General features: G+C 41.7%; 2 protein-coding genes and 1 long non-coding RNA gene across 6 annotated transcripts in view; 2 read left to right on the top strand and 1 right to left on the bottom strand.

Moving 5' to 3' along the window:
• Positions 1 to 4,602, top strand: part of LOC109510596 (Golgi-associated plant pathogenesis-related protein 1-like) — a 6,699-nt gene extending 2,097 nt beyond the window's left edge. For 2 of the 4 annotated variants that reach the window (XM_019861009.1, XM_019861008.1), the window contains exons 5-6: positions 1,553 to 1,702; positions 4,344 to 4,602. In XM_019861009.1, coding sequence (XP_019716568.1) covers positions 1,553 to 1,702; positions 4,344 to 4,414 — 221 coding nt within the window. In that variant the 3' untranslated portion in view covers positions 4,415 to 4,602. Of the gene's footprint in view, positions 1 to 1,552; positions 1,703 to 4,320 lie in introns of all 4 variants that reach the window. The other 2 variants (XM_019861010.1, XM_019861011.1) reach the window with 2 other exon arrangements.
• On the bottom strand, positions 1,778 to 2,482 carry LOC109510597 (uncharacterized). Its single transcript, XR_002167158.1, has 2 exons — positions 1,969 to 2,482; positions 1,778 to 1,831 (listed from the first exon to the last, which is right to left on the bottom strand). It is a non-coding gene; the product is annotated as an uncharacterized LOC109510597 (long non-coding RNA).
• A 15,962-nt stretch (positions 4,603 to 20,564) lies between the features above and the next one.
• On the top strand, positions 20,565 to 23,081 carry LOC109510566 (tubulin beta-1 chain). The gene is made up of 4 exons (XM_019860953.1): positions 20,565 to 20,696; positions 21,517 to 21,625; positions 21,689 to 21,799; positions 21,898 to 23,081. The coding sequence occupies exons 1-4, from the start codon at positions 20,640 to 20,642 to the stop codon at positions 22,953 to 22,955; spliced, it is 1,335 nt and encodes a 444-aa protein (XP_019716512.1). The 5' UTR covers positions 20,565 to 20,639; the 3' UTR covers positions 22,956 to 23,081.
• Positions 23,082 to 26,718: the final 3,637 nt, after the last annotated feature.

Genomic DNA, 26,718 nt, shown 5'->3' with positions numbered 1-26,718 from the left:
GTGTGTGTGTGTATGTGTGTGTGTGTGTGTGTGTGTGTGTGTGTGTGTGTGTCTGTATACAATAATGAAACAAAAAAAAAACTCTTAATATCTGCTTACTGCGCATCATCATGTTCGTAGAGTCAGTTTTTGACAAACAGTACCTCTTACTTCTTTTTCCAATTGTACACGCTAATGAATTTATGGAAATTTATGGTGAATTCATGACTGTTTTTATAATGATTGTAAAATACCGTAAAATATTCATCCATAGCATGTGAATCTGTCAGTTAACAAGAACAGTAGATAATTAACAGCATAAAACTGGATTTTTAATGATTGTAAAATACCGTAAAATATTCATCCATAGCATGTGAATCTGTCAGTTCACAAGAACAGTAGATAATTAACAGCATAAAACTATGGATTTCTGTAAATTACTGATGTTATAATCTTACTGTATTTTTTTATGTGAAATACCATTAAATATTAATCTGCATGTAAATTAACAGTGAATGCTTGGTTAAGAATAACAAACTGTAATTTAACAGTATAAAGAGTATTGTCTCTCAAACACTGGAGATCGACAGCAAATACATTCCACTTCTTTGTTAATTGCCCTGCATTAAAATTAACCACAGTACCTTGTTTTAGCGACTACAACCCAATGTAGACACAAAAATGGGAACACCAGTTGTCATCAATCCCCATCAATGCCTCCAAATGGGCCGTCGGAGGTACACCTTAACGCAGGGGTGTCAAACTCATTTTAGTTGTGGGCCACATTTTAGTTACCGTTTTCCTTGGAGGGCCATTATGAGTGAAACCAAATAAAGAAGTCAACAATAACGGTTTATACACCTATTGTTTAAGTTACTGTAATGAGAAGTTTGGTAACAAGAAAATGCTTATAGTATCACTCTTATTTATTACAAATGAGGATTTGAAATGTTGGTCGAGATTTTAGCAAGCATCATGAAAGTTGCCATCTTTGATTTGCTTTCGCGGGCCACATAAAATGATGTGGCGGGCCAGATCTGGCCCCCAGGCCTTGAGTTCGACACCCATACAGGATGCTTTTTTTCAGTTGATACAGACAGCCGAATCGTATGGTATGTTACTGGATGTGTTCATACCGTTTGTAATGTAGGTTTAAGCAAGAGAAGGTACACATATTAAGTAAAATACAAGACCCATCAACCAACAGAGCGGTTGTGGCTCAAGTGGCAGAGTGGGTCCTCCTGTGACAGAAGGTTTGGCTGTTCGAATCCTGCTCTATCTGAGTCCTATGTTTGGCATGCACTGTAAAAACACAACACAGCTACCCTACTGTCATTTAGTGTAATCCAAAATACAGTAGTATACCGTTAAAATAAATAACATTAGATGCAGTGTAAAATCACCACAACACCAATAAAATTAATGACAGTAGATGCATTGTGAAATAACAGTAAAATACTGGCATTCATGCTGCTAGTAATTTACTGTTATTTTATAGAGAAAGTCTTGACAGTGTATCCTACCAGATTGTATAAGTGTACTTTGTAAACCTTTCTACCCTTTCTTCTTCCAGGTCATTTTACTCAGCTTGTGTGGAAAACAAGCACCGAACTTGGAGTGGGGATGGCCACAGATGGCAACAAGGTTATTGTTGTTGGACAGTATCGACCAGCAGGCAACATCAGCATTAGCCAATACTTCAGGGAAAATGTCCTCCCACGAGGTAATTCATGAGTAACTCAGATTATTGACCAAAATGACTTTTACAGTTGCATTTTATTGCAAAAAAATAATAAAAAAATGCACCTATCCACAAAAACAAGTATGGTTTGTGGAGTTGAGCATTATAGACCTTGCTGATTAAAAGCACGAGTAACTCAGATTATTGACCAAAATGACTTTTACAGTTGCATTTTATTGCAAAAAAATAATAATAAATTGCACCTATCCACAAAAACAAGTTTGGTTAGTTGAGTTGAGCATTAAGACCGTGCTGATTAAAAGCACTTTTTTTGTCCCAACTATGAATCACTGAATTTATTGGACTTCGCATTAGGTTAAATACTAAATTACTTCAATAGTATTTATTGTGCTTTTTACTTTTTATGCTTTTAACTGAAACTTAGTCAGGACAGACAGCAGTTTTTATTGAGTCAACCCATCCCAACTTCAATTTCATGAAAGAAGCCAGAATACATAAGAAATGAGGGGGGCTAGCCATTTTGTTTAATAACAACCTCCAACGCGAGAAAATATGTAAAGGAAAGTTTGATTCTTTTGAATGTTGCTCTTCAGTCCAAATTCTTTTATCGAGCAACATTTGTAAACCTCTCAAGTACAACACAGATTTTTTTTTTAATGACTTTGCCAAATTATTGTCAATTGCGTGCACTGATTTTGACTATGGTGTTTTAGTGGGCGGCGGCCCGGTGGGTCCAGTGGTTACCGCGTGGACCTCACAGTGCAGAGGTCGTGGGTTTGATTCCAGCTCCGGCCTTCCTGTGTGGAGTTTGCATGTTCCCCCCGTGCCTGCGTGGATTTTCTCTGGGTCATAAACATGCACTGCAGGCTGACTGAACACTCAAAATTGTCCAGCACACCCCGTAACCCTTGTGAGGATAAAGCGTGTTGGAAAATGGATGGATGGATCGGGGCAGCTCTCCAGCTGGCTCTGCCATGTAAACCGTTACAGGTTCCGGGGCAACTCTGAAGAGACCGCGTTTGTCTCCTTGCATTTATTGGAAGGATGTCCCTGATACACGATCTTCTAATGGGTGTGGGGAGTATTTTCACATTCCACAACAGTTTCAGTAAAGGAGAGTTTCAATGAGAACACACAGTTCATTCCTGAGGTGATCAGACGGCTTCTGCTGGAGGTCGGTGAGCCGCGAACACAGCTTGGGATGTCCCTCACATGGTGTCCTGGGGTTGATGTTATTTTCTCACAAGCAACAGTTAATTTGATCAGAAGCCATTAACTTAACAACAAGATATTATCTTAAAAGCTAGAACAGGAGCAGCCTGAGCTCTCCCGGTCCGACAAGTCTCCCATTATCAACCTACCCCATTGTTTATGAGGTATTTGCGAGGTATCACTTTGAAACAGGTTTTAAAGTTACACGGAGAGTAAATATGGGATAACAGAATTACATTTATTCCAACATTAAGAACTCTTGAACCGCCTGGAAAATATTGGGCTTTCTCAATATGTAACAGATTCTAGGTGTATTAATGGGCAAATGTTGGATAGAATTATTTCCAAAGGTTTTAATATTTTGGAGTTTGTCGTGACTATTGTGGCCCTATCTGATCATTACTGTGTATTATTTAGACCAACAGCCCATGCTAATTTTAACAAAGTTGGAGCAGAGGTTATCAGAAATGACAAATGACGGACCATCAAAATTTTGTAAAATGTTCACCTATGCATTTCAACCACACCACTTCTATTTAATATCTACTGCTAATGCTACCTTTTGCTCAGATTATGTAGCATGACATCATCTCATTATTATAAGGCAAATGACACGCAACTTTACATTTCAGTGTCATCGCATGACTATAGTCCCTGACTTTCATTAAGTGTATTTATCAAAACAATGAGTGGATGGACTAAAAATTCCTCCAGCTCAGTCCAAACAAGACGCTTACCTTGTCTCTGGGTCATTGAAAGTTACAAACCAAAGCGAGAAATCTTGGTGTAATTATTGACTCAGACCTGAATTTAACAATCATTTAAAAGCAATAACCAAATCTGCCTATTGCCACTTGAAAAACATAGCTCAAATTAAGAGTTTTCTGTCTCAAGAAGACAGAAAATCTTGTTCATGCTTTTATTTCCAACAGGCTTGATGACGGTGATGTGTCTTTGTAGGTCTTTTAAAAAAACATCAATCAGGTGGCTGCAGCTGATCCAAAATGCTGCCACCAGTCCTTATAAACACGAGAAAACTGGACCACATCACACTGGCTTCCTGTGAGTCAAAGAATAGATTTTAAAATCATGCTGCTGGTCAATACATCTCTCAATGGTCTTGGACCAAAATACATGCAAAATTTATGAGTACCTTCTGAAGCATCCAGACTCCTCAGGTCATCTGGGACAGGTCTAAAGTGTATTTCCAGAACCTGTCCCAAATCGAGTGAAGCAGCATTTAGGTATGATGCTCCTTGCCCTGAATTCCTGTCAATTCATTTAAATCAGGGCTGAAAGCATTGTGATGATTTTTGCAATGTCTTATTGAGAAAAATCTTTCTGGAATGCTTTTAATGTTTTATGTGAAGCACTTGGAATTGTCTTGTACATCAAATGTGCCGTACAAAAAAATCTCGCCTTTACAGCATAAAGGATTTGCATTGTACAGATGGCGGAGAATCCAGTGGAGCACCCAGTGGAGCAGAAGAGCAACCAAGGAACACCTGTACACCGTTTTAAAAAACCTGGCGCATCTTGCACTACTGCAGCTGTACATAAAGTCAGCTCAATCGGGATTATAACCTAATGCTTGTACAACTTGGTATAAAGACTTGTTTTTTGTTCATAACATGTATTGAAAATATAATTAGTAAAATTACAGTATGTCTACTCATTGGAGTCCGAGAAATAAATCAGCTAGAACAAACTGGATAAAGTGGGCCACCCCGTTTTCATGTTTCGACTACTGCAGACTCAACGATTCAAGGATTTTTTTCCCAATATTTTTGAAACACTTTTTGGAGGATGGGGAACCAACCACTGTTTTTGTTAGAAACATGTTTATTGGCTGTATATCACAATGTTAGTGGTTTAATTGTATGAATAATATGTTTCATACTGTGGTATGAATTCTGGCATCAAACTCTTTTGTAACAGGGCAGTAAATAAGACACTTAATTCGTTACCATATTAAATATTTTCAATGAATAAATCCTTGTATAAATTATAATCAGTCTATGTTTTGTCTTATGTTTCTATGTCATGTTTTCTAATATCATGTTCACAAGTGGGGATTGACTGACTTACGAGTCACCTCAATGTTTCACATATTCTAGGTAGGGACAATCAAATCTATCAAAAGCCTGGTGTACAGATATTGAACATCTTAACCAATTGTATAAATGAGAGGGACCCCACACGTGACAATAAAAATATTGCCATGTGTGTTCTACTGCTCTTACAGTGTGTAGTGTACTCAAGATGACCAAGCAACACACGCAATAGTTTGCCCGTGTCGTGACACACCGCCATGTTAGAAGTCAAAACATTGCCTGATCTCAACCACCAATTGTCAGACAACCAAATACTTAATCAACTGATAAAAACTGAAATTTGTAAAGAATAAATGGATAAATCTTTCATTTGATAATTTGTGTTGCACTCTTGTGACAAATAAGTACAATACAGTAGCCCCTTGTCGTGTTACTACTCATAGTGCTCTGTGTGTGTGTGTGTGTGTGTGTGTGTGTATGTGTGGGTGTGTGCGTGCGTGCGTGCGTGCGTGCGTGCGTGCGTGCGTGCGTGCGTGCGTGCGTGTGTGTGTGTGTCTTGAACCAGTCACCAGGTATCATCAATCTTAGACAGGGGTAGGGAACTCCGGGGCCTCCTGCTGGTGGGACATGCCCGGAACACCTGACCAAGGAGGCATCCAGGAGGCAGGCTAATCAAATGCCTGAGCCACCTCATCTGGCTCCTCTCAACGTGGAGGAGAAGCGGCTCCACTGTGAGCTCCTCCTGGATGACCGAGCTTCTCAGTTTATCTCTAAGGGAGAGCCCGGTCTCCCTGCGGAGGAAACTCATTTCGGCCACTTGTATCCAGGATCTCGTTCTTTCATAGGTGAGGGTAGGAATGTAGATTAACTGGTAAATTGAGAGTTTTGCCTTTTGGCTCTGCTCCTTCTTCCCCACGACAGACCGATGCAAACTCTGCATCACAGCAGACGCTGCACCAATCCACCTGTCAATCTCACGCTCCCTCCTGCCCTCACTCATGAACTCATGATACCAAAACTCGTCCACTTGGGGAAAGGTGTCATCCCCGAAGCGAAGAGGGCACTCCAACCCTTTTCTGACTGAGGACCATTGCTTCACATTTGGATGTGCTGATTTTCATCCCGGCCGCTTCACACTCGGCTGGCTGCTCCAGTGAGAGTTGGAGATCCCGACTTGAAGAAGCCAACAGCACTACATCATCTGTAAAAAGCAGAGATGCAATACCGAGGCCACCAAAGAGCCCCCTCAACGCCTCGGCTGCGCCTCGAAATGCTGTCCATAAAGTTCATGAACAGAATCAGTGACAAAGGGCAGCCTTGGCCGAGTCCAAACCTCACTCGAAAACGATTCAGAATCACTGCCGGCAACGCGAGCCAAACTGTGTTATCGGTGGTATAGGGACCGAACAGCCCGCATCAGGGGGTTCAGCACCCCATACACCCAAAGCACCCTCCATAGAACTCCCTGAGGGACATGTTGAACACTTTCTCCAAGTCCACAAAGCACATGTAGACTGGTTGGGCGAGTTCCCACATACCTACGAGGACCCTGCCAACGGTGTAGAGCTGGTCCACTGTTCCACGGCCGGGACGAAAACCACACTGCTCCTCCTGAATCTGAGACTTGACTTCCTGACAGACCCTTCTCTCCAGGACCTCTGAATAGACCTTATCTGCGACTGGCTGGCAACGGGTTAAGGATGTCCCCCGCCTACTGCCCGAAGACAGCTGAGATAGGCTCCAGCATGCCCCGTGACCTTGGTGAGGATAAGCAGATCAGAAAATGGATGGATGGATGGAACAGTGCTGTGTTTTCTCTTAATCTTGGAATCGTGGGCATACGGTTGTACATTCTATTTTGTTTCATGCTGGGGGGGGGGGGGGTTCGTTTACAAAGATTCTATTACATCTTAGTATCTCATTTACATGCGCACGTTTAATATTTTTAAGAAAACGGATTCTATAGCTCAAAAAAACAGATCTATTTTGGATTCCACACCCAAAAGTTATATGTCAGCCCGAACTCAACAAAAATGTCAACAAATTTTTCTTGAGTGTCATAGGCATATCTAGACTATTTTCCGCGCTGCTGAAGCACCCTCTAATAGAATAAAAGCACCTTCAATATATTAGAGATCTTTATTTCTTTTACTATGTGTTGATCATAACATGCTAGAAAATTGGAAAAACCATACAGCACAAAGTGACAGTGCAATATTTTAATTACAAAAGTAGAGTACACTTACTTTTGTTTCAAAAATTGTTTGATCCACCTCACCTTTCCCACCTCTGCTTTGGAGCCTCGAGTGAGAGCACCAGCGGTGCGTGACCTCCGCCCAGTAAGAAGAATCTGTAAATGTACCATGTCTTAACCAGGACATGTGGCAAATTTCTTATCTTCAACTCAATACCAAGACATTATTTTCATTACATGTACTTGGCTGCTTTTTGTTTGCTGCATTTACTGTTCAATGGATCAGAATCAGATTTATTGGCCAAGTATGTAAAACACAAAATGTAACTTTCCCAGTTCCAACCCGTCCAGAGAGAAAAAACTAAAAGAATGACCAACAGGGGGAGACAAAACAGGAAGTCTGGCGGTTCGCTGTTTAGCGCCCTGATAACGTGTCAAAGGAAAACAAGAGAGGAGAAAAAACGGCAGGCTCTGACGATACTCCTTAAAAGGGAGCATGGCTTGAGCCTGAAAAAAAAATGGAGTACGTTTAAAAGACATGCAAAAGATCTCAAAGACTTTTCATGGTGAAGGATGGAAGGTGGGGTGAGGGGCAGGCAACGCGACGCATCACTGTGGCTAGACAGAAGCATTGTGTTTCAATGATGCGTAGTTACTACGTTTGTTGGACCGACAACTCTGAATCTGCCAAACCATTGTTAACTTTACTGGACTCATTCCGAATAACAGTGATTTGCAAGTTGAAATAAACAGAATCCGCCAATAAATTAAAGCAGAGGCAATACACAGAACGTTTACTCCAAATTGACGAAGCGTACATCTAAACGCACAGCTGATGATCAGCCATGACTTCCGAAGATGAAGCTATTTCGACAAGAGACGTTCCTCCCCTGGTGGTAATCTCCACAGCGACAGGAAGTTGTTGTGCATAGGATGTTGTCAAAACAAGACAATAAGAGAAACCTGTTGAATTATTTGACCAAGGAGCACTCAAGCGATCAAGTGGAAAGCATGAAACGTTAGGCAGAGTTTGCACAGCCTGACCACGGAAAACATGAGCACTTTAATTGCTAATAACTAGCCGGCAGCCATCGGATGAAAGAAACAATCATTCGTGTCATGTTTTCATCAGCCACATTTGCAAGTGGCAATTATGCTAACGCCATATGTAGCATCATAACCGAAAATTTATGTTTACATATAAGGCGTATTTATTAGTCGTTATTGTTCGATTTTTAGTAGTTTACTGTGTTATTTTATGTAAGCTTTTGTTAAATTGTTAATTTTTATCATTTTGTGTTCGAACTTTACAGTATTGTCTTTGATGTTAAAGTGACCTAAATTATATTCTCTTTGATAATTTCTTAAACATGTTTATGTTGAGAGCGTCTGATTGGCTGAAGGAAAGAGGAAGTGTTTTCGTAGCAGAAAGGGTTGTGCTCTCGAACGTCCTGCGTGCAGACGGGTTTTTTTTTTTCTTCTCAATAAAACTGCATCAAAGGATTCAATTTCTCCTTTTGCCGTTCGTACAGGAGAGCTATCCACTAAAAACAACGAACCCCTCAATTTACATTTGTATTATTCTTACATCATTGCACCGACAAATCCAAATGTGCCAAGCTTTTGCTAACTTTACCAGACTTTTCTGAATAACCTTGGTTTGCAAGTTGAAATACACATAATTCCGCCAGTACATTTAAGAACCAGCAGTACAAATACAGTAAAGGTAACAAATTGACGAAACGTATATCTAAACGCGCAGCAGATGGGCAGCCATGACTTCCGAAGATGAAGCTATTTTGACAAGAGAAGTTCCTACCCTGGTGGTATCGCCACGGCGACAGGAAGCTGATGTGTATGGGGACGTAGTCGAAACAAGACAAGACGAGAAACCTGTTGAATTATTTGACTAAGTAGCACTCAAGTGATCAAGTGCAAAGCATGAAAATGGGAGCAGAGTTAGCCAGCCTGACATACAGAGGAATTAGTAACTACAGAGGAATAAAGTTGATGAACCATAAAATGAAACTATGCGAAAGAGTAGTTGAAGCTAGACTAAGAGCAGAAGTGAGTATTTGTGAGCAGAAGTGTGGATTCGTGCCAAAAAAAAAAAAGAAAGAGTACGACAGATGCAGTATTCGCTTTCGGGATGTTGATAGAGAAGTACAGAGAAGGTCAGAGGGAACTGCATCGTGTCTTTGTAGATCTGGAGAAAGTGTATGACAGGGTGCCCAGAGAAGAAATGTGGTATTGTATGAGGAAGTCTGGGGTGACAGAGAAGTATGTTAGAGCGGTGCAGGACATGTATGATGACTGTAAGACAGTGGTGAGGTATGCTGTAGGTGTGACAGAGCAATTCAAGGTGGAGGTGGGACTTCACCAGGGGTGAGCTGTGAGCAACTTCTTATTTGCTATGGTGATGGGCAGGCTGACAGACGAGGTTAGACAGGAATCTCCATGGACTATAATGTTTGCAGATGGCATTGTGATCTGTCGTGAAAGCAGGGAACAGGTGGAGGAGAAACTAGAGAGGTGGAGGTTTGCCCTAGAAAGGAGAGGAATGAAGGTCAGTCGCAGCAAGACGGAGTACATGTGTGTGAATGAGAGGGACCCAAGTACAAGAGTGAGGTTACAGGGAGAAGAGATAAAGAAGGTGGAGGATTTTAAGTACTTGGGGTCAACTGTCCAGAACAATGGAGAGTGTGGAAAAGAGGTGAAGAAGCATGTACAGGAAGGCTGAAACGGCTGGAGAAAAGTGTCAGGTGTGATGTATGATAGAAGAGTTTCAGCTAAGATGAAAGGAAGGGTGTATAAAACTGCGGTGAGACCAGACATGCTGCTTGGACTGGAGACAGTGCCACTGAAGAAAAGACAGGAGGCAGAGCTGGAGGTAGCAGAGACGAAGATCTTGAGGTTCTCTTTGGGAGTGACCAGATTGGATAGGATCAGGAAGGAGTACATCAGAGGGACAACTCATGTTAGAGGTTTTGGAGAGAAAGTCAGAGAGGCCAGACTGGCCGAGAGGAAGACGAAAGAGGAGGTTTATGGATGTAGTGAAAGAGGACATGAAGGTAGCTGGTGTGAGAGAAGAGGATGCACAAAAGAGGGTTAGATGGAGGCAACTGGGGAAAAGCCGAAAGGAAAAGAAGTTTAGTCAGCGATCGGATGAAACAGCAATGAATCGTGTCACATTTTCAAGTAGCAATGATGCTAACGCCGTATGTAGGATCATAACTTTTTAAAAATTAGGTTTACATTATAAGGCGTATGTATTATTCCTGATTGGTCCGTTTCTTAGTAGTAGTAGTACTGTGTTATTATATATTATTCTACATTTGTTGTACTATTGAAGAAAGGTTTTTGAAAGCAATGAAAATATGTTTAACAAAACTCTATAATTATCTTTGTTGTCAGTACCAGTGCTTTAAAACTGGCAATTTAAAATCAATGAAAAAAATTGGTTGCTGATCAGCGAACAGCATGTTCTTGTCTCAACTGGTTCGTGACACAAAAAAAAAGTTTGGGAACCACGAATATAAAACACATTTCTTGGTTATCTGCCTTTTGGTTGAGTGACACAAAGAGCAGGGAGGCGGGGAGGGACTTGATACGCTGTATTAGTATTCAAATTATGATATCACTTTTGAGTCTGTCATCACATTTAAAACCACACACGTAACATATACCACTTGATTTCATTCTAGATATGGCGACATGATTACTATTAATAATGTTAACTGAATGATTTCAATGAACGAAATGACCAGCCCCACCCATGTCTTGGCAAATGATAAGGTAGCTTCCTATAATTCTACTGTATTCAAGAATTTTATGAGGTCACTATTCAGGAGGAAAAAAAGCTGCTATTTATGTAAGCCATGCCCGCCTGGTTTCAAAAAGCAAATACAGACTTCAATTGCATCAACAGAAAACCTGAAATGCCACGCTACTTTACAGTTTTTATCTGTTGGTTTGGCTCATTTCTTGAAAAAGAAATGACTTACTCAACATAACATGGACAAATCCCCACACCACTTTGCAATTGCTCGCAACAGAATGTCATTTCTCATCGATCTCGTCAAACGTCTTTCCCTCCTATCTCACTGAGCAGCGAAGATTTGCAAGTGTGCAGCGAAGATTTGCAGTGTGCGTGCACAAACTTTTTTTTTTTCGGGTTCTTTTAATTTTGCAAACAGTTGCAATAACATTCTCCACACATTGCCAAACAATTCTAATGGTTGTAAACAGTTTTTTTTTTTGTAGCCATCAATTTTTGTAGAGAAAGAACTGCGACCATAAAAATTGGATTGAGAAGCTCTTTGCGACCGTTTGCGACCTTAAACGAACAGTGACAAAAAAAAAAATCACATTCACTAGGTGTGCACACATTTGCAAACCTTCACCACTTGGTGAGATACACCCGTTGAGCCTTTATCTCACTGAGCAGCAAAGGTTTGCGAGTGCTTGTTCACAGCCCGAACTTAGATTTTTAGTCAGGGTTCATTCAAGGTCGCAAACCTTCAGTAAGACATGCACCCAACAGATGGAATGGTCGGAAGTAGATTTTCTTGTCACAAAGAAGTTTTAAACGTTCAAAATGCAACTTGCTCAAATGCTCAAAAATTGTGTCACTTGGACAATGTAGTGTATATCCAACCCAAGAATATATGTACACAGATATGTAGCCTGACATTTTGTACTTCAAGTACAGTAATAAGAGTAGATGGTGCAGTCGACCCTCCCCCAGTATCATGGCACAGTATCACTTTGTGCAACATGATATCCCGAGTTCCTGCTTCCTGACTGCATGTATTATGGACTTCATCGGCAACATGCTGACCCTTTTACACTGCAGTTGGTGTTTGTATGTAGTTCAGTGACTGGCTGAATTACTTCCAAATGGACTACCTGTGCAAGGTCTTACGGAGATATAGATTACACATGAACTGCAGGGGAGAAAATAGTTGGAAACCAGTGTATTATTCATGGTAATTGGCAAATGTTTAAGCACTGTGCTCCCAACTAAGTGTCTCAATGTAATATATAATATACATTTTGAATTGAATATCTGCACCAAAAAAATGGTTGCTTTTGTCTGTGTGTGCTTTGCGATTGACTGGCAACCAGTCAACTATTAACCATCTGTCAGTTTGTTAACACATGCTAAAAAAATGAACTGTATTGCAACCATTCATCCGTTTTTGGTGTGTCCGTTTTTGGTGTGTGGTTGCGGGGGCAGCATTTTAAACAGGGAAACCCTAACTTCCATCTCCCTCGTCACTTCATCCAGCTCTTCCGAGGGCATCCAGGGGCACTCCAACACTCCAGAAAGGATTTCATTATGTGAAATGATTTGTGTCTTGGTACCAATAATCCATCTAAAAAAATAATGCACCATCAGTTTTCATCATACCTACTAAAGTATAATATACTTAAGTATGTTAGTAACGCCTACAAACATGACTAGTAACATGAGTTAAAAAAAATAAATAATTTAAACTCTTGCATTCAATTGCATGTTTGCACTTACCGGTATTTTATCAAGTGACATTACTGTATATCAAATTTAGTTTACATTGGTGGCACTTTTTAGTGTAACAACATTCAAGATGTTGACCAGGGGCATGTATGTCCTTCTGATATCCATTTAAATTTTTTATATTGGCGGCATGGCGGTCGACTGTTTAGCACGTTCCGTCTCACAGTGCAGAGTTTGATTCCAGACTCTGGCCTTCCTATGTTCGAGTTTGTTTGTTCTCCATGTGCCTGCGTGGGTTTCCAAGGGTACTTTGGTTTCACACCACATTTCAAAAAGATGCACGGTAGGTCAATTGAACGAGTTGTCCTTCGAAGTGATTGAGGATGGTTGTTATCTGTCTGCTCTTCAATTGGCTGGCAACCAGTTCAGGGTGTAGCCCGCCTTCTGCTCTAGCTCTGGGTTAGGCTCCAGCACACCCACGACACGCATGAGGAAAAAGAGGTTCAGATTGTTCTGAGATATTTCATCCATCCATTTTCAACACCGAGTATCCTGAACAGGGTTGCGGTGAGTTGCTGGCGCTTATCCCAGCTGACTTCAGGCGTAAGGTAGACTACACCCGAAACTGGTCACCGGTCAGTCGCAGGGCACATGGAGAGACAACCAACCATTCACACCTAGATCCACACAGAGTGGGAACCAATCCCACACAAGTTCGGCGAGTGTACCACTAAACCATGAGCGACTTGACATATTTTGCATGGTAATGTCTTTTTTCCCATTTGTAAATCATTGAATGACTGTGTTAGTTTTTTACATTTTTCTCCTTTTTATGTTTAGAACAATCCTCTATGAACTGTCATCTGATCCCCAATAGTTCAAAAATAAATGGACCTCTTGAAATAAAAAATATTTAGCAAAGATAGCAGTTTGACAATCACCAATTAAATCTTGCATGAATAAAATTATGCAATGTACATTTAATAAACTGCAAATATATATATATTTTTTTTTCAGCTGCACAGGGTTTCGGAGGATTGCTACCATGGATTGAATTCCTGCAATCCATCTGTCAATGAGACCTCATCCAGAGTGATCTCAAGGGTGCATAGAGGGGCCATCTACATTGTCATGTCAGTAAGAATTTTAGAATAAAAAACACTGTTGTGACAACAGTAATCTCCCATGAACTACAAAACTTTTTCAATAAGAAAAAAAATCTGAAAATAAAATAACTTCATTGTGAGGCCGGCACGGTGGCGACTGTTTAGCACGTCCGCCTCACAGTGCAGAGGTCATGGGTTTGAGTCCAGGCTCCGGCCTTCCTGTGTGGAGTTTGCATGTTCTCCCTGTGGGTTTTCTCCGGGTACACTGGTTTCCTCCTACATTCCAAAAACATGCATGGCAGGTCAAAGGAACACTAATTGCCCCTTGGTGTGAATGGTGATGTTTTTTTTTTGTGTGTGCCCATCAGGTACACCCAACCTGTTGCCCGAAGATGGCTAAGATAGGCTCCACGCCCGCGATCCTCGTGAGAAAAAGCAGTTCAGAAAATGGATGCATGGTATAACTAATTATAGCATCTCTCGGGTTTAGGAAGCACCCTCGTCTGCAGATTAAATTCCAACCTTTTTGTTAGGTAGCAGTTTATCATCAAAACCAAGTAATTGGTTATGAAGTATTTTTTTGCTAAAACCTCTTTTTTGGAATTTTCACTTTTTGTGTTCATTCTTTAGCTTTCATTCTGCATTCTGTTTTGTTAAAACAAGGGGAGATGGATGTGAACGAGCATGGAATGTGTCCCATTTGACAAGGGTTAACATGGCTTCTCAAGTGCTTCAGAAGGGGTGGCCTCTTTGACTGCACAGGCTGGGTCCACACGATGATGCAGACCATGATTTGAGACACAGTAACATTACGCTAGCTAATACTGTATTCCATCAGAGAGGACGTGAATTTTTGGTGTGACCTCAATTTGTCTTATGCACTGCAGAGTTGATCTATTGTGCCATGGATTCATGGCCATGACCTCGTGTTAAGGGTCTGTATAAAATTCCTTAAAGCTTAAAACATCCCAATTTTTTCATTTTCATATGTTGACCAGAACCAACAGCGATTGGGGATGCTTGGGATTGGTGTACAGTATAAGAATGTTTTAGTCCTTGCCAATATCCAATAACTTTGCATAGCCATTCCATTCCATTCCACAGACCACAATCAACGTGATCAACTCGATGTGATGGAGGTGGGTTACACTGCATTAGGCAAATGGAGGCCACACGAAACACAGCCATGTACCAGGTACACAGTCACACAGAGAGACAGGGGGGGGGCCTGAACTGACTTGACATGCTCACACAAAACCTTAACTCAAATTACAAGTAAATGAAACTAAACAAAAAATAATGAGCACACTCTGTGGGTGTTAGTGAACACATCTCATGTCTTTTCATCTGGTTTCTTTCCCACATGAACCATTATTTTTTTAATCTTATTTTACAATGGAGTCGTTTCAGGTGTAACTTTTATTCAACACAAATGCTTTGACATTCTGACCTACTTTGATGGGAGCTGTGTGTACCCAAAGGAGACACAGAGCGAGAGAGAGCGAGCGAGCGTGCATGCGTGCATGTGTGTGCGCGTGCGCAGCTTTGGAACTGTGGGCTTGGCTGAATGCTGTTGAATTCTGGAAACAGTAACTTGATCTAAGTGAATCACTAGTTCTCTTTGCTAACATACTGTACATGAGCTCAGCTGTTCCATTCCAACACCTGTTTACGCTACAACTGTCCCCATCCAATCCCACAGCTCCCATACAATGTTCAAATTAACAACAGTAGAGACGTCATCAAAGCCAAACTTGTAATAGCAAGAACTGCACAATGTGTTGCGTTCATGTATGAGAATATTGGATTTTCTTTTGAGGCGGCCCGGCGGTTGAGTGGTTAGCGTATCGACCTCAGAGTGCGGAGGTACAGGGTTCAATTCCAGCTGCGGCCTCCCTGTGTGGAGTTTGCATGTTCTCCCCGGGCCTGCGTGGGTTTTCTCCGGGCACTCTGGTTTCCTCCCACATTTCAAAAAAACATGCATGACAGGCTGATTGAACACTTGTCCCTAGGTGTGGGTGTGAGCACGGATGGTTGTTCGTCTCTGTGTGCCCTGCAATTGGCTGGCAACCGTTTCAGGGTGTCCCCCGCCCACCGCCTGAAGACGGCTGGGATAGGCTCCAGCACCCCCCGCGACCCTTGTGAGGATCAAGCGGATCTGAAAATGGATGGATGGATTTTCTTTTGTTGCAGGATTAAACAAAAACTATTTCAACCAATTTCTGCAGCATTGTCAGCCCAAGAAGCAGCCATGTAATATAAAATCTACAGATCCAGTATTTTTTCATGTTTGCAAAGTTTGACTTTGGCGGAGGCACCTGAGTGCACACCCCAAAAATTCAGTCGTTTCTTTCACGACATTTGCTGTCGTGCGGCTCCCATCCCACATTGTCAGCATTTAGATGTAAAAATGATTGACGTGTTAGAGGGATCACACTCTTCAGCCTCTCTGGTAAGGTCTATTCAGGGGTGATGGAGCAGAGGGTCCGCAGGGAAGTCGTGTCTCAGATTCAGGAGGAGCAGAGTAGTTTTCGTCCCGGCCGTGGCACAGTGCACCAGCTCCACACCCTTGGCTGGGTACTCGAGAGTACATGGAAGTTCGACCAACCAGTCTACATGTGCTTTGTGGACTTGGAGAAGGCATTCGACCGTGTCCCTAGGGGAGTTCTGTGGGGGGAATGGAACTCATTACTCACATAAATTGGTGAGGCCTTGTCTTCCAGATTGGGGAAAAGTGTGACAATTCCACAGACATTGATATTTTTTACAAGTTACATTTTGGAGAATTGGCAGTGTTTGTTAAGCAGGTGACAATTAATGGAAAACGAAAACTGTATAGGTTTATATGCAAATAAGTACACATGCATAAAATATTACACTCCAAGGTTGTAGTCGTGTTCTTTTCGCATGTGGTGTCATCTGGTTCCGCCTTCTGAGCTAATTGCAGCTGGCCATCACAGTCCCCACAGAGATCCTATTGTTTGCAAGAGCACTCACTCTCACACGTATAGTCAACTCCAAAATATTAAAAGCTTTGGAAATAATTATATCCATCATTTGCCCATTGTTATGCCTAGAATCTATTACATATTGAGAAAGCCCAACATTTTCCAGGCGGTTCAAGAGTTTTTCAGCATTTCCACCTATCAGATTGTCAACATGAATGTTAAAATCACCCACTAAAACATCCATCCATCCATTTTCTGATCCACTTTTATCCTCACAAGGGTCGCGGGGCGTGCTGGACCCTATCCCAGCTGTCGTCGGGCAGTAGGCGGTGGACACCCTGAACCGGTTGCCAGCCAATCGCAGAACACAGGCACACTTAAGTAGACAAATAATTTTTCACACTCACACCTAGGGACAATTTAGAGTGTTCAATCAGCCTGCCATGCATGTTTTTGTAATGTGGGAGGAAACCGGAGTACCGGGAGAAAACCCATACAGGCCCAGCGAGAACATGCAAACTCCACACAGGGAGGCTGAAGCTGGAGTTGAACCCGGTACCTCTGCACTGTGAGGTCAACGCGCTAACCACTGGACCACCGGGCCACCCAATAGTCAATATATTCCTATCTAATAAACTCCCGTGAACACACACGACAGGAAAACGGGTGTCCATCAGTGACGGATTGAGAAGTTCGTCAGTACTTGACCCGAATAGTGACGGTTACATTGACGGACGAAACCCCATTTCCGTCAGTGCTTAGACAAAGTCATTTTCTTGTCTTTTGTCAATCGTCAGCAAAACAGGCATCAGTCAGTGACGAACATATGGAATGCCCTCCTCTGGTGTTAAATTAACTTAATGCAACTGTTTTTAACACTGTCCCCAAACTCTTAACACTGGACGATTTGAAGTGTATCGTGTAGTATTGAGGACAGCCTGTTTTGTTATTTCTGATGAAAATTTGAAAAATAAATAGTGCACTAGTTATTATAAAACTGTAATAATCACAATTGTTTAAAATCTCTATTTTATCATGACTTGCTCACCTTGCTACTACTTTGCTCCCCTTCCCCACTCAGCTCAAACTCTCTCCATATCTGTTATGGCTTTAGTCATCTTAATGTCTTCAAGGTTCATTTGAACACTGATGTCCAGTCCCAGAAACATTAAAAAAAACTTGGGTTAGCAGGTGAACTGATTTTCAGTTTGCAAAGCACAGCTTTAAGCATGGTTGCTTTAAAAGGCTACGGGGGGAAAAAACAGGGGGATTGGCTCATGGCTGAACTAATGAAAGAGTCGCATGGTAGATGTGCACTGTTCAGAGTAGGCAAATATTTCTCTTCGCATTGTATGATAGTAGACCACTCATATCCTATGTACTGTGTTGTAAATGTGCTTCAGTTTATACCTGTGACTGTTAAATGAAAAAATATTGCTAATCATTTTAAAGTAGGGTACAGTTCTAATAGTGGTTCCTGAATTATCAGTAGGAAAAAAGCCAATCTCAGCATTGCAACAAATGAGCAAATTTTTGTTAGACTACAATAAAACCAAATTGGGGCAGACCGTTCGTCCAGTGGTTAGCGCGTCAACCTCACAATGCAGGGTTCTATTCCAGCTCCGGCCTCTCTGTGTGGAGTTCGCATGTTCTACCCGTGCCTGTGTGGGTCTTCTCCGGGTTCTCTGGTTTCCTCCCACATTCCAAAAACATGTATGGCAGATTAAAGAAATACTCTAAATTGTCCCTAGGTGAGAGTGTCAGTGTGGATGGTTGTTCGTCGCTGTGTGCCCTGCGATTGGCTGGCAACCGGTTCAGGGTGTCCCCCGCCTACTGCCCGAAGACAGCTAGGATAGCCTCCAGCACCCGCCGTGACCCTTGTGAGGATAAAGCGGATCGGAAGATGGATGGATGGATGGAAAACCAAATTGAATTCTGGTTTTGATACATTAAAATTACACGTTTTTGAATAAAGCACATTACTGCCTGCGTACAGGATCAATTCAGGGTATGTCCACACCAGCTGGAAGGGCATCTGTTTCCTCTCAAGTATTGATCTGACTGCTGGGTAATTGAGTGCTGAATGCTGCAGTCCTGTGACAAATGTTGAGTCATACAAAGTAGCCTACCTCGAGTTCAACATAGCATTGTAGCGACATATTCTCTTCTGACAGGATGCGGATTGATGCGCTTCATCCTGCAGTTGTTCATTCAAGGTCAGAATATAACATGCTTTGTTTTTAGGCCTACTCTTCTGAGTACTATTTTCAACTTTCAAGAATGGTACAGAATTTGAATACAGTATATCAGATCAAAATTGCTTTAAACAGTTGGGGTCAAAGGTCAGATCCATATATGCACATACAACAAAAAAACTTAAAAGAAAAATCCCTAACTGTTAATCACAGTTCTGAATGTGGTGTTTAGTTGCTGCTGTTATGTAGCTTGTACTGTAAAAAGACTGAAAAACATTGACTATTTGTAATGGTTTGGTAACTCGTAGAAGTAGTTCCAATAATATAAATGTATTATATCCAACAGTATTTCATTATTGAACACACTGATTCGTGTCATTGCTGTGTTGAGAACTGAATTGTCGAGAAGCTCATACTCTAAAAAGGTTCAGCCTGTTAATAGTTAATCTAATCGGGTTTAATTAGACAATCCGACCAACCAAGTCAATGAAGTGCAGCTTGTGATGCCCCAGGCTTTGTGAAAAGTCAAACGTCAAAAATCACTTAATGTGCCTATATTTGTGTGTGCAACTTTTAAAAAGATGCAATCTCATGGTCTATTATTTCTCCCTGCTACACCATCGTGAATATTTACTAACTTTTAGCAGCAGTATGAGGTCACTGCTTTCAGTGCAGAAAACTGTGGCTCTTGTGTATCTCAAACGGTGACTTTCATCATACAAAATTTGCAATCTTGAAAATAGGAAATTATGAATTATTCTTCATTAATAATAACAACTCACAAATAAGTTACATTTGCTGAAACTCTCTGTGACATTGTCATGTAGCAAACAGAGGTCATTGTGTGTCACGAGAGACAGCAGAAAAGAGGAGTGTGACCTATATACCATGCAGTGTTGGTGAAACAAACACCCTCACACTGACTGAAATATAAATGTTTGAATATTTATACAGTCCAGTATGAATATGTACTGTGCCAATCTGAGTTATTTTCAGTCAATATGTCACAATTGCTCAGCCACTGAAAATGCATGGAATGCATAAATGCTGTTCTAAATGCTGTAAGGTGTATGGAAAGCTTATAATGCTCTTTTAATGCCGAGACTTCTTCCATCCCAGTGTGGAAAGATTCATCGTCATGGCGACAACAACCTGAGAGAATTGTTCTCCCATCCCCCCAGTCTTTGGAAACATGCCCATAGCAACATGAGTAACAAAAGTAAAAGCCACATGTTCTCGCAAATAATCTAACAATTGAAAATGAAATCTGGACAGTGACATTGTTTCACTAAAGTGCTGTTAAATATTCTTTCCTCCAGAGGTGTTGTATTTGGGGCAGCTGTTTCTAAATTGGTTTGTTCCTGAAGTTATTTAAATGAAATTCTTTGTTAAATGTTACATTATCAAGCAGACTGAGACAGTCGACACTTAAAAGATAAATATATATAATGTGTCTTTTCCGTTCTCTTTCATTTCTGCCATCTCATCATGGATGAGGTCGCCTGATTTCTCCACGGAGGCCGTTTAAACACGCTGGAATCGAATGTTGGTCAGGGATCTGACCAATGGCGTAAAGTCCAAATTAATTTCCATTGGTTGCTTGTTTTGTCCCTCAAGATTTTCTTCAGGATTGTCCAATCATTCATTGACTAGCGGACTAAAGGGCGGGCCATAGTCTTCTTATAAAGAAGAGTGTTCCGCCATTGTACGCGCACTTCCATCCAGCAAGCCAAAGAACGTCAAAGTTACGTCGTTACTAAATTTGAGAAAATGAGGGAAATTGTGCATCTTCAGGCAGGCCAGTGTGGAAACCAGATTGGTGCTAAGGTTAGTGAGCATTTACCTTTGTTGAAGGCTTGAAATTCATTTTTCAAGAGCCATTTTAGCCGCTTTTTCCTGCTGTAGTCATTGCTTTGTGCCTGTTGGTGAAACCACACCCTAGGATTATCAACGTGTCCTACTTAAGGATATTTCTGTATAACGGTAACTGTGGTTATCATCTAATATGTCACGCGTTTGAAACTACTCAATTATTCAATCAGGTTATATTTCGACGGTTTAATTTTTTTTCTCTTTCCCTCGAAAAACTTTTTTTTCCAAGTTGCGTTGAATAGTCTAATTTTAATGTTGGCGTTGGAGCATCAAATAAATGAATCACAGTACTAAAATTAATGTTTTCGAGGACAATTAAACACACTTTGACTGTACAATGTGGGGGGGGGGTCGCATGGATTTCATGTCTGTATTACACACAAAACATTTTTAATCGGTGAATGCGATTGAACGTCCGGTAGATTTATAATTTTGCGCTTGAAAAAATGAGTATTTGCTTGCATTTGTTCTTGAAACTCGATGAGGCCTAGACCGCATTGCGTCGCGGGCTGAGCCCGGCATTTGCTAAAGTGGGCTGGACCGGCGGTTGATGACGTAAGGGGCCCTTTTCAAAATGGGGTCTCGGCCAATAAGGGCTCAAGGCGCGCCCGCGTCTCATACTCGATGGCGGGATTTGAAAGTGCTCATCTATTTTCAATTTTATAAATTTAACTTTTTCTCGATTATTTGAAGTAGTCCAAATTGTTCAACTAGAAGTTTGTTTTGTTGGACGATATGTGCCATTAACAGTTAGTTTACCTTCTGCTTTTTTTAGTTCTGGGAGGTGATCAGTGATGAGCATGGCATTGACCCAACTGGTACTTACCATGGTGACAGTGACCTGCAGCTAGACAGGATCAATGTCTACTACAATGAAGCTTCAGGTAATACCACATTTAATTGTAATGCATTATTTTTAGGCCGCTAAATGTCAACTGTTGTCCTAGGTGGAAAATATGTTCCCCGTGCTGTACTGGTAGACCTGGAGCCAGGCACAATGGACTCTGTGAGGTCCGGGCCTTTTGGTCAGGTCTTCAGACCAGACAACTTTGTGTTCGGTAAGAATTGTTTAATGCTAAATGTGTTTTCTGGTAATTGCTATGGGAGTTGGTCATTTGTGTGAAGCTCAATGTCCCTCCCCCACCCTCCCTTACAGGCCAGAGTGGTGCTGGTAACAATTGGGCTAAGGGTCATTACACAGAGGGTGCAGAGCTGGTGGACTCCGTTTTGGATGTAGTGAGAAAGGAGGCTGAAAGCTGTGACTGCCTCCAGGGCTTCCAGCTCACACACTCTTTGGGTGGTGGTACCGGCTCCGGAATGGGCACTCTGCTCATCAGCAAAATCCGTGAAGAGTACCCAGACCGCATCATGAACACCTTCAGTGTGGTGCCTTCTCCAAAAGTATCCGACACAGTGGTTGAGCCATACAACGCTACGCTGTCTGTCCACCAGCTAGTAGAGAACACAGATGAGACCTACTGCATCGACAATGAAGCGCTGTACGATATCTGCTTCCGCACACTCAAGCTCACCACTCCTTCTTACGGCGACCTCAACCACCTGGTCTCGGCTACCATGAGCGGCGTCACTACCTGCCTCAGGTTCCCTGGACAGCTCAACGCCGACCTGCGCAAACTGGCTGTCAACATGGTGCCCTTCCCCCGTTTGCACTTCTTCATGCCAGGCTTTGCCCCCCTCACAAGCAGAGGCAGCCAGCAATACAGGTCCCTCACTGTTCCCGAGCTCACCCAGCAGATGTTTGATGCCAAAAACATGATGGCTGCCTGCGACCCACGCCACGGGCGCTACCTCACTGTGGCCGCCATCTTCCGTGGCCGCATGTCCATGAAGGAGGTGGATGAGCAGATGCTCAATGTGCAGAACAAGAACAGCAGCTACTTTGTTGAATGGATCCCCAACAACGTCAAGACCGCTGTGTGTGACATTCCTCCTCGTGGTCTCAAGATGGCTGCCACCTTTATTGGCAACAGCACAGCCATCCAAGAGCTGTTCAAGCGCATCTCTGAGCAATTTACAGCCATGTTCAGGCGCAAGGCTTTCCTCCACTGGTACACGGGCGAGGGCATGGATGAGATGGAGTTCACAGAGGCAGAGAGCAACATGAATGACCTGGTGTCAGAATACCAGCAGTATCAGGATGCTACTGCCGAAGAGGAAGAATTTGGAGAGGATGAAGAAGAGGAGATGGCCTAATTCTTTTTCCCCCCTCCATCTGCCTTTCTGTTAAAAGCTCAATTTCCAGTTCCTACTGCTCAAAGTCTGTTCCAGTTTTCAGTGTTCTGTCTACTGTTAATAAAGGTCCTTCATTCTCCCAAATTATTTCCCCCCACCCTCTTTGTTGAAATGATTGAATTTAGATCACTCTTGTTGGCCCACGCTATCCATAAAGTGTGGTTGCAATAAAAATTATATTGTGACATGTAAAATGCATCAATACCAGAAAAAAACGTTTGGTAATGATGCAGTATCAGTATCGTGCATCCAAAGTTAGGTAAGCAGTGCCCTGATCCTGAAACAAGATGTCTAGATTTGTAGCATACATGCAATTGCTGTATGTCATACCGGGTTAATGAGTACATTTTAAATCTAAAGGATTCGGAAATGGTAGTCAGCCTATGGTCACCAGGTGATTGTGTTCCTGAAATACTTGGAAAATAGTATATATGGCATAATACACTGGAGAATAACTTAACATTTGTGATTTGATAAAATGCTTTCCTGACTCAATTTTTCAATGGGTAGTTTCAAATGAGCCATTGAAATTTAATGTGAAAATGCACTACAATTTAAAAACAGCATCTGTCGTATGTGAGACCATTGCCAGAGTTGTGTGAAAAATTATTCCTTTTGAAATGTAATGGCAACACATAGATGGATATTTGACAAAACGTTCATCAATGCATGCTTGTGGTTCAGAGTGGTTGGTGAACTGCAGTGCATTATAAACAGTTCCGTGTCTTGTTTGGTTAGTGGACATTCCTGTACCTTGAGAAATTGATAATCAACTGATTACAGGTTTTCAATTTTCCTTGTGAATTGGAAACTAAATTGAAATTTAGCTTATTTTGTTTCTTATCCAGAGAAGTCCAAACAGTTTGACTTTAACTTTTTTTCGAAAACAAATCGCTCTGTACATTTCATTAGGATTACCGGAAGTCGTCGCCGACAACGTTTCTTAAACTGACCAGAAGATGGCGATAGCGTTGCGCCTAAACATGCAATTACTGGATACTGTACCTTGGCTTCCACTCGTCGGAAAACACGGTCGAAGAAGGAGGGGGCTCAATTCATTATGAGGTTTACATAGATATTTTCATGAAAGGGCATTAATAATAAGAAATAATTTAATAATACTGTAAAAATATTTGTGTGCCAATGAATAAAATTGGTTTTGAATTGCAGGTTCAAGAGATTTAAAACACCGTATTGTCAGTGACAACGTTCAGCATTCCAAAACAAATACATAATACGGACTCTCATGTAGCTAGATGGCGCAAGGAAAATTTGAAGACATCTCAGTATCGTGCAGAACGGTTGTGCACAAACCACAACCACTTTTTAAAGAAATAAACATTTTAATAGTATGATATTTGTAACTCAAGATATCTTCAAACAGATCTTATATTCGATAAATTTAGATTGTGCGTGGAGTTAGGCTATAATGTTTTGGCAGGTCGGACCACTAGTTATAATAGCTTCTAATTTAAAAACAACAACGACAATTAATAATATAGTAAGCGCTCGTACCATCAGTGTTTTCCGGTTCTTGGAGTTTACCTTAAAGTGGACTTCTTTCCCACAGATGAGGCTGTCTTGGTCCTTTCTTCTTTACTAAACTGACTAAACTCACGTGTCATATCAGAGGACTCAACCCGGTTCTTAGAGTTGAATTTAAAGTGGACTTCTTTCCCACATAGGAGGCTACAATGGTCATTTCTTCTTTACTAAACTGACGTGTCATATCAGGGGACTCAACCACGTCTATGTGACACAATAAAAATTGCTGTTTGATGTGATTCGACATTAACATATTTTATTAATAAAATAATCAGGCTTGTTTTGATTTCGCTCATAAAATGTGGCATTCTCATAGAGAAAATATCAATGCATGACTGAATTTGCAAAGGAAAGAAAAAGGAAAATGTTTTGTGTTGTTGATTCTAGTAAAACAAAAGGATACCGACCCATCTGTTCATTAGTGAGAAAGCTACTTCCTGGATAACAGAGGACTGCCGGTTATTTGCAGGGCAGGAGTGGGACTTATTTTCAGCCCTGGACTTTTGGGGCTCAGACTGGTCCACTTTCTTTCTCGTTTTAATGAAGATACATAATTTTACTTATTAGTGTGTCATGGATGACCAAAACACGGTTTAACCAACAAGATTAAGGCAGTTAACGTTCATAGCGCTCTTATTGTGAAACCTTCACAACACTTCTGGTGCACTATTTAGTCAAGTGACGCTAACTTTTTGACAGCAGCGGTAATCGTTGGTACGGAGACTTTCCCATCATGCTTTATGTTGCCGTTTTGCCTCCGTACTGTGAAGTGCCCACAGAAGAACAGTCAACAAAAGTTTGAAGAGCTCAACCGATATATCACAGCAAGCAAATGGTGATATAAAATTAGGCAAAAATTAAAGGGAAAGTTATGTATTCAAAATAAAAATGTAAAGTTCAGCGCTATAAAATCAGCTACAATTGAAATGTGTTAAACCGTGTTTTGTTCATAGCATGTAATGTGTACTTTACCTATTGATCCTCTTTTGTCCTTTTTAACTATTTGTTCTCATACTTGTTCAAATCGACTGATCATGATCTTGTAAGCACTTCTTCTTCTTCTTCTCCTTTCGGCTTGTCCCTTTTTCAGGGGTTGCCACAGCGAGTCATTAATTTCCATCTTTCCCTGTTCTCTGCATCCTCTACTCTGACTCCAACTACCTGCATGTCTTCCCTCACGGCATCCATGAATCTCCTCTTTGGCCTTCCTCTCTGTCTCCTACCTGGTAGCTCCATCTCTAACATTTTCCTACCAATGTATCCCCTGTCCCTCCTCTGTACATGTCCAAACCATCTCAGTCTGGCCTCTCTCACTTTTTCTCCAAACTTTCCTGTCTGAGTTGTCCCTCTGATGACCTCATTTCTGATCCTGTCCATCCTTGTCACTCCTAAGGAGAATCTCAGCATCTTTAACTCAGCCACCTCTAACTCTGCCTCCTGTCTTTTGCCAATTGCTAGTGTCTCGAGACCGTACATCATGGCCGGTCTCACAACTGTTCTGTAAACTTTTCCCTTTACCTTAGCTGACACCCTTCTATCACAAATCACTCCTGACACTTTTCTCCAGCTGTTCCATCCTGCCTGCACGCTAGTCTTCACTTCCCTTCCACAATCTCCGCTGCTCTCAACTGTTGATCCTAGGTACTTAAATTCCTGTATCTTCGACACCTCTGCTCCCTGTAAACTCACCGTTCCACTGGTCTCCCTTTCATTTATGCACATGTACTCTGTCTTACTACGACTGACCTTCATTCCTCCTCTCTCCAGTGCAGACCTCCACCTTTCTAGGTTTTCTTGTAGCAGCTGCCTACTCTCACTAAAGATCACAATGTCATCTGCAAACATCATGGTCCAGGGCGACTCCTGTCTGACCTCATCTGTCAATCTATCCATCACCATAGCAAACAAGAAGGGGCTCAGGGCCGATCCTTGATGCAGTCCTACCTCCACCTTGAAGTCTTCTGTCCGTCCAACTGCACACCTCACCACTGTTGTACTATTCTCATACATGTCCTGAACCAACCTAACGTACTTCTCTGCAACCCCTGACTTCCTCATACAGAACCACAATTCCTCTCTTGGCACCCTGTCATAAGCCTTCTCTAAATCTACAAATACACAGTGCAGCTCCTTCCTACCTTCCCTGTACTTCTCCATCAGCATCCTCAGGGCAAATATT

The sequence above is a fragment of the Hippocampus comes genome, unplaced genomic scaffold (genome assembly GCF_001891065.2).
Source record: "Hippocampus comes isolate QL1 unplaced genomic scaffold, H_comes_QL1_v1.1 scaffold130, whole genome shotgun sequence".
NCBI lineage: Eukaryota > Metazoa > Chordata > Actinopteri > Syngnathiformes > Syngnathidae > Hippocampus > Hippocampus comes.
This window is presented reverse-complemented; position numbering and strand designations above follow the sequence as displayed.

Coding starts and splice junctions, on each gene's coding strand:
- LOC109510566 (XM_019860953.1), top strand. CDS start 20,640: ATGAGGGAAATTGTGCATCTTCAGGCAGGCCAGTGTGGAAACCAGATT. Junction 20,697..21,516: donor GAAACCAGATTGGTGCTAAG/GTTAGTGAGCAT, acceptor TGCTTTTTTTAG/TTCTGGGAGGTGATCAGTGA. Junction 21,800..21,897: donor ACCAGACAACTTTGTGTTCG/GTAAGAATTGTT, acceptor CCTCCCTTACAG/GCCAGAGTGGTGCTGGTAAC.